Below are 12,173 nucleotides of genomic sequence, written 5' to 3'. Positions count from 1 at the left end.
GGCTGGCAGTTCAAACCCACCAGCCACTCCTCAGAAGGAAGGTTGGGCAATCTACTTCCATAGTGATACTGCCTCAGAAACCCAAGGAGGGGTCATTATGAGTTGGATCCGACTATACACACACACATACACACACACCTTTTTTGTTCAACCTATCTAGAAATTTTCCCTCTTCTCCCCTTCCATCCCTGGTAACCAACAAAGAAAGTTCCTTCTATGTATAAACCTTTCTTTGACTTTTTATAATAGTGGACTAATACAGTATTTGTCCTTCTGTGATTGACTTACTTCACTTAGCATAATGTCCTCCAAGTTCATCTACATTATCCGGTATTTTGCAGATTCTGTATTATTCTTTAGTGTTCCATTGTGTGTATGTACCACAATTTGTTTATCCATTCCTTGGTTGATGGCCTCTTACGTTGCTTCCATCTCTTTGCTACTGTGAATAGTGCCGCGATGAACATGGGTGTGCATATGTCTATTCATGTCCTGTCTCTCACTTCTTTAGGATATATACCTAGTAATGGGATTGCTGCATTGAGTGGTATTTCTATTTCCAACTTTTTAAGGAATCTCTGGCTGAAATTTTGGCTCACCTGCTCTCTGTGGTGACAGAGCTAAGCTGTATATCTGAAACTAAGTAAGACTGTGAGTTCCATATTCTGCCTCTGGTCAATGGAAGATATGGAGTGAATGAGTCAGGGAAACCTTGGGAATAGTTAGTCATGGGTAAGCTCTTTATTGACATTTCCAATTTTATCTTTCATCCATTGTCTTTCTACAGAGCACTGCTACAGAGACAATGGTGTTGTCATTCAGGAATCTTATTACTTAAAATTTCACTCTCCATGCCCCTCACCAGGGTCACAACTCTTCAGGGCATGTGATTCACCTCAGTGTTATCACCTGCTTTAACAGGTTTAATTGACTCTTGGAAATAAGAGAACAGAGACTGGCTAGGCTATGGTTTGAGACCTCAAGGCTGATAGACTGGTTAAATCCAGTGAAACTAATTTGCCAGCAAAGACAAAAAGGGCTCTGATTGTCTTGACAGTGTCAGTACAAAACTCCTTCCATTGGCAATAGTTACTATTCTGAATATAGGCAGTCACCAGGTTACAATGAGATCTGTTCCTAACTGTGTCTTTAAGTTTTTTTTTTTTAAACTTTTTATTGTGATTTGGGTGAAAGTTTACAGAGAAAATTGGGTTTCCATTCAATAATTCATACACATACTGTTTCATGTCATTGATTGCAATCCTCACAATGTAACATCACTCATCTCACTTCCTCCTTAAGGTTCTCCTTTCTATTCCTTCTTCTTTCCTAATCCTCCCTGCCTTTTTGAACTTTGTCCTGGGGTAAATACTGTCCTTTTGATGGGGAATGGTTGATTGTTCTAAGGAATGGTTACCTCCTAAGTGTCACTGTTCTTGTAGATCTGTCTATTGTTTGGCTGGAAACTGAGCCACGAGTGAGTTCAGTTCCAGGTCCTAAAGATGCCTAAGCCCATAGAGTCTTGAGCATTCCATCAGTCTCTATCTAACCAGTAAGCCTGGTATATTTTATGATTTTGAGTTTTGTCCCATATTTTTTCCCAACTCTGTCCACAACCTTCTAATGTGATCTCTTTCAGAGTGATGGGTAGTGAAAGCTGGGCACTATCTAGTTTTTCTGGTCTCAGGATCATGGATGCTGAGGTTCACAAGCTACATTAGCCCTTTGGACTAATTGTTTCCATGTGTCTTTAATTTTTCCACTTTTCTTTGCTCTCCACAGGGAGAGACCAATAGTCGCACCTTGTTGTTGTTGCTGTTGTGTGCTGTCGAATCGGCTCCGACTCATAGTGACCCCTTAGAGTCTTTAAATCTTTAAGTTGAATTTGTAGGTGAGTCGAAACAGGTGCCTATGGGTCTTATTTAGCACAAGATTTAAAAGCTGCCTGTGCACAAGTCAAGGTTTGTGATGAAGAATGTATTTTAAGTAAGGGTTGGTTTGTTTCAAGGTGAGGGCAAATTTACATAATATTAAAGGGCAGGTTGTTGTTGTTGTTGTTGTTATATGAATTGGAACCGAGTCATAGTGACCCCTCCTTGGGTTTCTGAGGCAGTATCACTACAGAAGTAGATTGCCCCATCTTCCTAAAGGGCAAGTAGGAATTGTCTATAAGTTGGATATTTGTAACCTGGGAACTAACTGCCATAGTTCCTTATTTTAATTCAGTGGAAAAACTGGATTTTGAGAAGTCATTTCAGCAGGAATACGTAACATACTACCAAGTACTTCAAGAAAGAACAGTGGTTATAACTTCAGTAAAAGTAATAGTAAATAATTTATATGGTAGTTTAATCTCTAGGGTGCTTAATTTACTATAGCCTAAAATCAGATTCCTCCATAAATGAAAACAGGAATAGATAGGCAGCTGCTATTATTAGCCTCAGTAAATACTATTCACTACATTAATCTATTCAGACATACTTACATGTATTCTATGTTAGACAGAGATGAATGGTTGGTTCTGGCTTCAAAGTCTCTACACAGAAGTAACTTTATAGGATTATTTTGGAGTTCTGATGAGGTAACTAATGTAAAGTGCTTTGTAAACAGCACAGTATTATTCCTTCTTTTCTGGAGAACCTACTATGTAATGTAAACATCAGAGAAAGTGTAGGATTAAAGGCCATCCACATACTTGCCAATCCTTGGCACTGTTAGTCTTTTAATTTTAGACATTCCAGTGAATATGAAGCAAAATGTCACCAAGATTTTACTTTGAATTTCTCTGATGATTGAACATCTTTTTATATGCTCACTGGATACTCCCCTGTTATCTTTTATTATGAAATATCTGTTCAAATCTTTTGCCCATTAAAGAAACTGGTACATTTTCATATTACTGAGTCATAAAAGTTCTTTACACACTCTAGATACAAGTACTTTTTCAGATATATGGTTGTGAATATTTGTGACTTGCTTTTCGCTTTCTTATGGGGTCTTTTGAAGAGGAAAAGTTTTAATTATGATAAAGACATTAACAATGTTTTTTCTTTTATGGTTCCTGCTTTTTGTGTCCTATATAAAAATCTTTGCTTAGCCACACAAAGTCACAGGGAATGTATTCTTTCAGAAGTTTCATAATACTAATGCTTCCATTTTGTCGTTATTGCTGTTGAGTCAATTTGACTCATGGTGAACCCACGTGTGCAGAGTAGAATGCTCCATAGGGTTTTCAAGGTCTTTTTGGAAGCAGATCACCACCCTGTCTTCTGAGCCACCTCTGGGTTGTTAGAAGTGCTAACCTTTCTGCCAGCATTTGATCATTTAACTGCTTGTGCCACCCACACACTCCCAGAGTTTACATTAAAGTCTATTATATATTCAAGTTTTAACTGGTGCAGTCTGAGGTAAGGGTTGATGTTCATTTAAAAAAATATTTCTACACAGATATCCAGCTCTTCCAGTATCATTTGTTGAAAAAACTTTCTTTATTGGCACATTTGTCACGTAAGTTTTAGAATCACCTTATCAAAGTCTGTGAAAAGCTTGCTGGAATTTTGATTGGGACTGTGTTGAACCTATAGATCAATTTGGGAATAATTATCACTTTAATAATATTGAGTGTTCTAATTCATAATATAGTACATCATTCTCCATATTTAAGTCTTTAATTTTTCTCAACAATGTCTAATAGTGCTCAATGAAGAGGCCTTGCATGGCTTTTGTTAAATTTATTCCTAAGTATTCCAAGTTTCCTAGCACCACTATAGAAATGTTGTTGTTATTATGTGCCGTGGAGTAGGACGCGACTCAAAGAGACCCCTCCTTGGGTTTCCCAGGCAGTATCTCTACGGAAGTAGATTGCTCCATCTTCCCTCCTTCTAAAATTTGATTTTCCAATTATTTGCTGCTAGTGTGCTAAGGCACTTGACTGCTAACCAGAAGGCTGGCAGTTCAAACCCACCAGCCACTCCTCGGAAGGAAGGTTGGGCAATCTACTTCCGTAGTGATATGGCCTCAGAAACCCAAGGAGGGGTCACTATGAGTTGGATCTGACTCGATGGCACGTAACAACAACAGTATATTAAAAATAATTTTGAATAGTAAGCTTTTATCCCATAACCCTCCTAAATTTACTTATTAGTTTTAGTATTTGTTTTCTGGATTCTTTAAGTCTTTTTTTTTTTTTTAACATAAAAAATAAAGTTATATGTAAATAGAGATAGTAGTACATCTTCCTTTCTGATCTTTGTGCTTCCTATTTCTTCTTCTTCCCTGAGGAACTGGCTAGGATCTCCAGTACAGTGATGAATCTAAGGGGGAAGGGCAGGTATTCTCTCATTGTCACCAGGCTTAGGGAAATATGTTCAATATTTCTCCACTAGGTATGGTATTAGCTGTAAGTTTTCCTTAGATGACATTTATTGGTTTGATGAAATTCCCCTCTAGTCATAGTCTGCTAACTAATACACGAGGAGCTCTGGTAGCGTAGTGCCTAAGGCACTTGACTGCTAACCAGAAGGCTGGTGGTTCAAACCCACCAGCCACCCCTTGGAAGGAAGGTTGGGCAATCTACTTCAGAAACCCAAGGACGGGTCACTATGAGTCAGGTCTGACTCCACGGCACATAACAACAACAACATAGTAATACACATATTTTTTTTGATGAAGAAGTATGGATTTTGTCAAACACTTTCTCTACATTGATTGACATGATGATTGTAAAAATTTTCTCCTTTATTCCTTTGCTCTCTCCCCCCCTTTATTTGTTAAAGGGGGTTTGGGATTTATTAATTTAAATAGTCAGAAATGCTCAGCATTCAAATTGCTCGGTATAAAAAAATTTAAAGTGTACTTTTTTTTTTCCCTCAAGTCGATTCTGACTGATGTCAACTCCATATTGTTGTGCAACTACTACCACTATTCATTTTCAAATTTTACCATCATCCTTATCAGAAACTCAGTGTTCCCTGAGTGATGACTCCCCCTTTCTCTTTCCTTTATGTCTCTAGAAGCCATTAATAGACTTTGGTCTCTAGACATTTGCCAAATTCTAAATATTTCATATGGGAGCTCTGGTAGCGTAGTGCCTAAGGCACTTGACTACTAACCAGAACGCTGGCAGTTCAAATCCACCAGGCACTCCTCGGAAGGAAGATGAGGCAATCTACTTCCATAGTGATACTGTCTTGGAAACCCAAGGAGGGGTCGCTATGAGTTGGGTCCGACTCCACGGCACATAACAACAACAACAACAACAAAACAGATATTTCATATAAGTAGGAATCATGTAATATTCATCATTATTAGTTGTGAGTCTTAGCTCCATAATCTATAAAATGGTTCAAGTAAGACTATGTATGAAAAAGTGTTTGGTAAAGTGATATATTGATAAAGCCATTTCTCTAGTTACCTCAATTTACATAACCCAAACTATATATTTCTAAAGTAATTAATAGGGAGCTCCGGTGGTGTAGTGCCTAGGGCATCTGACTGTTAACCTATGGCTGGAGGTTCAAACCCACCAGCCGCTCCTTGGAAGGAAGACTCGCTTCAGAAACCCAAGGAGGGGTCGCTAGGAGTCGGAATTGACTGGACGGCAGTGAGTTTTTTTTTTTTTTTTTTTAAGAGTAATTAATTAATGGACATGATTTCTAATATGTTGGCCATGGTAGCAATTGAGAACTGTCTCTGACAAAGCCCACTATCTCTGTGCTTTTGTTTATCTTAAATAATAGGAATAAAGGTAATAAAAATATTTACAGACTCTTTATCTGTGAGAGTACTGGTAGCATTAGAAGCATAAGGACCATTATTCTAAAGCAAGGTGTCCTTGCTTAGAACATTCTGTAATGATGGAAATTTTTTTTTATCTGTGTTGGCCATTGTGGTAACCACTAGCCAGGTATGGCTACTGAGCACTTGAAAACTGGCTAGTGCAACTGAGGAACTGAATTTAAAATTTTACTTAGTTAAAATTTAAATATTCACATGTGGATAGTGGCTACCATATCAAACAGCACAGCTCTGAGTAAAAGTGAGCTATGGATTTGTTTAATGACATTAAAGATTTACAGCCATACTCTTAAGGCCAACAAATTATTTATTTATTTATTTATTATAATTCTGAAACTCTAGCCCCTAACACCTTTTATTCCCCAAATCAAACAAAATTTTTTTTTATAAAATCCATTGCCATCAAGTCAATTCCAACTCATAGCAACCCTACAGGACAGAGAAGAACTATGCCATAGGATTTCCAAGGGTGTTAAGTCTTCTTTTTTTATTATTAGTATATATTTTTTAAAAAATTGTGCTTTGGGTACAAATTTACACAGCAAAGTTGTTTTACATTCAATAGTTCATGCACATCTGGTTTCATGGTCCCGATTACCTCCCCAACCGTAAGAAACTCTACTCCCCACTTAATGGGAGGTTTACCTGGAACCCAGTTATTATTTTATAACAACATAGACAATGACAATAAAATGTAAAGGTTACATAAGCACACACAAACAAAAGTTTTATTATATATGTGTTTGCTCATCTGAAAAGATATACTTCCTTATCTTTAAGATTAAAAACCAAAAACTACAAAGTACTGTGCCCTGTGAATGGTCATTCAACCAGTTACTGCCCAAGGCAATGTCCTCCTACCTTGTATTTTCTGCTCTCCGGCTTATGCACTGGTGCAAGTAGAGATACTCCTGAGGTGCACTGGTGGACAAGGTGGGCTGGATGTGGTTTGACACAGGGGGTTCAAATGTGAACAAGGTTGGCTGGCTGGAGTGAGAAGGGGCTGAGGATTTTCTTTCTCGGAGAAGGTGCTGATTGGAGCTGCTAAACTCAGCTGGAGAAGAGCGGGGGCCATGACTTGCTGAGGAAATGTTTCTCAGGGAGTCTGTGAAAAGAAAGAGAAAGAGCTCTGTGAATGAAAAGGAAGGAAAGGTATCCTTATCTCAAAGTGGGATGTCATAATAAGATAAAAAAAAAATTAAGAGGACAGGGGCATGAATCCAGCTACAGCATTCTCCCCTTTTTGAGCACCTGCTCCCTTTTTGCCCTCCCAGAGAGAAAGGCTTTAGCCTCCTGGCTGTTTTGGTCTAGGAGAACATGCTCTGTTCCTCTGAGACTGTTCCTGGAGTAGCCTGGGGAGCCCATGCTCTATCATGACTGGGCAGTATCTGCCCCCTTCATGAGGCATAGCTACTGGTGGTCCAGGGCGTGACCTCAGTCAAGACCAATCTTCGGATACATGAGTACTAGTGCCTTCCTCCTTTTTGGCGGTTCCTGCTCTTATCACTTTGCTGGAACTAGAAAGGTTTCTTCCCTAAAAGCAAAGGCTGGCTTTGATATGTGAGGCTTTGCTTGCTGAAGGCTCATTAACTGAGGCTGTAGATTGTGCTTTACTGTACTAGTGATAAAAATACAAATATATTTCAAGTTATCTCTTAAGACTGGCCCCCAGCTCCTCCTGTCTGCCCTTCTAAGGCCTCTGAGGAAAGCTATATTGCTCACTCCTTAATTCTTGCATCCACTACTCTCAGTCTATTGGTCTTTTTCTTGGTCGACTCTTAAATTCTCATCTATTATCAGAGTGCCTAAGGCATTTGACTACTAACCAGAAGGCTCCTCGGAAGGAAGACTGGGCAATCTACTTTCATTGAGATACTGCCTCAGAAACTCAAGGAGGGGTTGCTATGAGTTAGAATTGACTTGATGACAGTGAGCTTAGTTTTCAGTTTCATTATGCTAGAAAGGCGCTCTGTGGTGTAGTGGGTAAGGCATTTTGATGTTAACCAGAACGTAGGTGGTTCAAACCATCTGTTCCACAGGAGGAAAATGAGGCAATCTATTTCCATTAAGATTTACAGTCTCAGAAACCCAATGGGGGTTGCTATGAGTCGGAATGGACTCAACGGCAGTGGGTTTATAATGTTAGAAAGGAAGTGGGGTATTAAAGACAGATAATAGCTCTAGAGTGCTACCCGCCAAGCCAAAGATATTATGTATTTGCCTGGTGCTTTAAAACTTAGTCCAAATTCCTTAGTATAACATACAAGGCTTTTCACAGTCTGACCTATTTCCTGCTTTTCTCCTCTCATACATAAGGCATATGGAAGCATCATCAGTCCCTGAGCACACTAGCCTCTTTTATTATTCTTTGCTTTGGCTTATGCTGTTCCTTCTTACTAGATTTCACTTTTATTCTGTTGGCGAAATCATATGCATATCATATTCTCTCTGAAACCTTCTTGGACTCTGCCCTTCTTCTAGGTTCCAATAGCACTTGGCCCATGCTTCCTTTATATCCACTGTCACTCTGCTTCCTTGCCTAGCTCATAGGTTTCTAAGAACAGTGACTATAGTCCCAGCGTTTACCTAATTAAGGCCAGGTACATACAAAAGATTCTTGGTCCATATTTGCAGAATAAACAAAAACATTCATTTAGCATTCTTAATTCCAACAATGAAACTTCTTGTTCAAAAGAAATAAAAGTTGAAAGATGTAATTTCAGGCAAAGTGAAATCTGGTGGAATATAATGTTTTGGTGATGGGGATGGTGGCTTTCTAGATTTCAGATCCTATCAGAGGGGACACAGTTCTCCTTCTACTCCCTGCTTTCTGACCTGTTTCAGGCTGCACTCTTCTCAGGGCTCTGGGCAGGATCACTACTTAATTAATGGTCTACAGCATTAGTTACTCTCCAGTGTTTTCTGGTGCTGGGCAGGGCCAGCTTCTGCCAGTGTACAACAGAAAAAGCCAACAGGCCCCTGGGGAAAACTGTTCCACTGACAGCTGTATTGACCCCCGAAATGAATTCCCATTAAAGGTCTCATAGTGAACTGAATGTTTGTTAACAGAATCAATGGCTTTATCACTCCATTAGATTTGCAAGATGAACTCTCTAATAGTAGAGGAGAGAAGGTTTATTCTAGGTCACAGGAGTAGCCACAGCACTAGGGAATGAACATAAGCTGCTGCCTGAGGAGAAGCCACTAGGAAGGTGCAAAGACAAAGCCTTTGGTTAGATTTTACCTTCTCTGCTGTCTTTCTGGTCTCCTCTTCTGCTCATATCTTTTATGGGACATTCTTTAGGGTTCCACTCAAAAAAATCCTGTTGCTGTCTAGTCAATTCCAATTCACAGAGATTCATAGTAGAACTGCCTCATAGGATTTCCAAGGCTATAAATCTTTGCAGAAGCAGACTGCCACATCTTTCTCCTGTAGAGTGACTGATGGGTTTGAATCACTGACTTTTCAGTTGGCAGCTAAGTGTTTTGACCACTGCACCACCAGGGCTTCTGGTTCCACTGCAAGCCAACCTAAAGTCTCTCTCTCACCCTGGAGACTCTTGACTCAGGTCATCTTGTCTACTTTCACAACTTCAATTACCACCTATGTGAGGATATCTCTCAAATCTTAATCTCCAACTCAGTTCTGTCTCCTGGACTCCCACTCATATATTCTTCTGTTTGTCAGATATCTCAATTCAGATATCCTACAGCAATCTACTTTCATAGGGAAACCCAAGGAGGGATCGTTATGAGTCAGATCCGAGTTGACAGCATTGTTGTGTTGCGTTGTTTACAGGCAGGTCAAGTTCAACTATCTAAACTGCACACCTCATGTTCCTCCTGTGAACTCTCTATCTCAATAAATTACATCAACATCACCATCCAATCAATTGTCCAAGCCACAAACTTAGGTATCATCTATGACTCTTCCCTGTCCGCGCACACCCCCCATTCTTTTTCTTTGACCTTAGTGTCCTCTGGGACTGTGGTCTTGAGTCCCACGCCAGTGACTTATCCCATCAAGCTGTTTGGTTTGACTAATAAGTTTTCATAACTTTGCCGCCTGTACACTCGACTACATTCATGGATGCATTTGCAGCATATATAAATACATAGGCAGAGAGCTCTCTGTCAAAGCTATATATATTCATGAGTGTAGTCCCATTCGCTTTCCCACTCCTGGTCAGCTTGGCGGGGGAAAGAAACCCAAACTCAATGCTGTCAAGTCGATTTGACTCATAACAACTCCTCTTTGGGTTTCCAAGGCTGTATCTCTATGGAAGTAGATTGCCCAATCTTCCTTCTGAGGAGAGGCTGGTGGGTTTGAATCACCAGCCTTGCAGTCAAATGCCTTAGGCACTATGCCACCGTTCAGCCTGAATGTCTATCTATGTATCCACTTGTAGATTATTGTTATTAATGTTAGTGTAGGATTGTGTATGTAATAGTAATCACTTTTGCTGCCTTTAAATCTTATACACTTTCTTTCATTTCTTCCACTGCCTTGATAATTTTGTGCTGATCTCCCCCTTATTGTATATTGCCTTTCCCTTCACCTGTATGTGTCTATCCTCACAACAAGGAGCTCTAGTGGCGCAAAGGTGCTCAGGTGGCTCAGTGCCTAAGGCATTTGCCTGCTAACCAGAAAGTTGGTGGTTCAAATCCACCAGCCACTCTGTGGAAGGAAGATAGGGCAGTCTACTTCCATAAAGATTTAACTTCCATAAAGATTTACCACCTTGGAAACCCAATGGAGGTTGCTATGGAGTCAGAATTGACTCGATGGCAGTGAGTTTGGTTTTTTGGTTTGGATCCTCACAACTGGACCAATAAGATATCATGATAAAAGGAGAAAAGACTGAAGTTGTCAAGGATTTCATTTTACTTGGATCCAAAATCAAAGCCCATGGAAACAGAAGTCAAGAAATGAAATGATGTATTGCATTGGGCAAATGTGCTGCAAAAGTCCTCTTTACAGTATTAAGGAGCAAAGATGTCACTTTGAAGACTTAGGTGCGCCTGACTCAAGCCATGGTATCTTAAATAGCCTTATATGCACATGAAAGCTGTACGATGAATAAAGAAAACCACAGAACTGATGCATTTGAATTGTATTGTTGGCAGAGAATATTGAATATACCTTAGACAGCTAGAAGAATGAACAAATTTGTCTTGGAGGAAATACAGCCAGAATGTTCCTTAGTGTTGAGGATAGCGAGACTTCACTTTTCATACTTTGGTCATGTTATCAGCAGGTACTAGTCCCTGGAGAAGGGCATCATGCTTGGTAAAGTTTACGGTCAATGAAAAAGAGGAAGACCCTCAATGAGATGGATTGACACAGTGGCTGCAACAATGAGCGCAAGTAGAGTAATGACTGTGAGGATGGTGCAGGATCGAGCAGGGTTTTGTTTTGTTGTACGTGAGGTCTCTATGAGTTGGAACTGACTCGACAACACCTAACAATAGTTAGTGATTTACCCTCCCACCCCTGGTAACCTTCAAACAATGATTCTGTGTGTAAACTTTTTCTTAAGTTTTTACCATAGTGGTCTCATACAATATTTGTCCTTTTGTGATTGACTAATTTCACTCAGTATAACGTCCTCTAAGTTCACCCATGTTATGAGATGTTTCATAGATTCATCATTCTTTAACATTACAAAGTATTCCATTGTTTGTATGTACTATAGTTTATTTATCTATTAATCCATTGATGGGCACTTACGTTGTTTCCATTTTTTTGCTATTGTGAATAATGCTGCAGTGAACATGGGTGTGTATATATCTATTCATATCATGGCTCTTATTTTTCTAGGATATATACCTAGTAGTGGGGTTGCTGGATTATATGGTATTTCTTATTTCCAACTTCTTAAGGAAGTGCCATATTGCTTTCCACAGTGGTTGCACCATTTTATGGTACCACCAGCAGTGTATGAGGGTTTCAGTCTCTTTACACTCTCACCATCATTTGTTTTCTGTTCTTTTGAACTTTGCTATTAACGCAGAGATGGTATTTCATTATTGTTTTGATTTGAAGCTCTCTAATGTCTAATAATCATGGGCATTTCATGTGTTTGTTAGCCATCTGAATGTCTTCTTTGGTGAAGTGTCTGTTCATATCCTCTGCTCATTTTTAAATTGGATTGTCTTTTTATTGTTGAGGTGTTGACGTTTTCTATAAATTTTAGATTTTACTCCCTTGTCCAGTATGTCATTGCCATTCCCCCTCCCACCTCCCCAGTTTGTGGGTTGTATTTTTTTACTGTTTGGTTGAAATCATTTGATGCACATAGGTGTCTAATTTTCAGGAGGTCCCAGCCACCCTTTGTGTGTTTTTAGTTATATTTGATACTGTATTTATGCCCTGA

At 39.4% G+C, this 12,173-nt stretch overlaps 1 protein-coding gene across 1 annotated transcript in view; it reads right to left on the bottom strand.

Moving 5' to 3' along the window:
- GAB2 (GRB2 associated binding protein 2) overlaps nt 1-12,173 on the bottom strand; it is a 245,087-nt gene that overhangs the window by 25,241 nt on the left and 207,673 nt on the right. The window contains exon 3 of the mRNA XM_007940891.2: nt 6,658-6,901. Within this exon, the coding sequence (XP_007939082.1) occupies nt 6,658-6,901 (244 nt within the window). The remainder of the gene's footprint in view (nt 1-6,657; nt 6,902-12,173) is intronic.

This window comes from Orycteropus afer, unplaced genomic scaffold (assembly GCF_000298275.1).
Source record: "Orycteropus afer afer isolate SDZICR_OR568_19922 unplaced genomic scaffold, OryAfe1.0 scaffold00074, whole genome shotgun sequence".
NCBI classification, from domain to species: Eukaryota; Metazoa; Chordata; class Mammalia; order Tubulidentata; family Orycteropodidae; genus Orycteropus; species Orycteropus afer.
The sequence above is the reverse complement of the archived record's forward strand: the minus strand, read 5'-3'. Positions and strand labels throughout refer to the sequence as shown.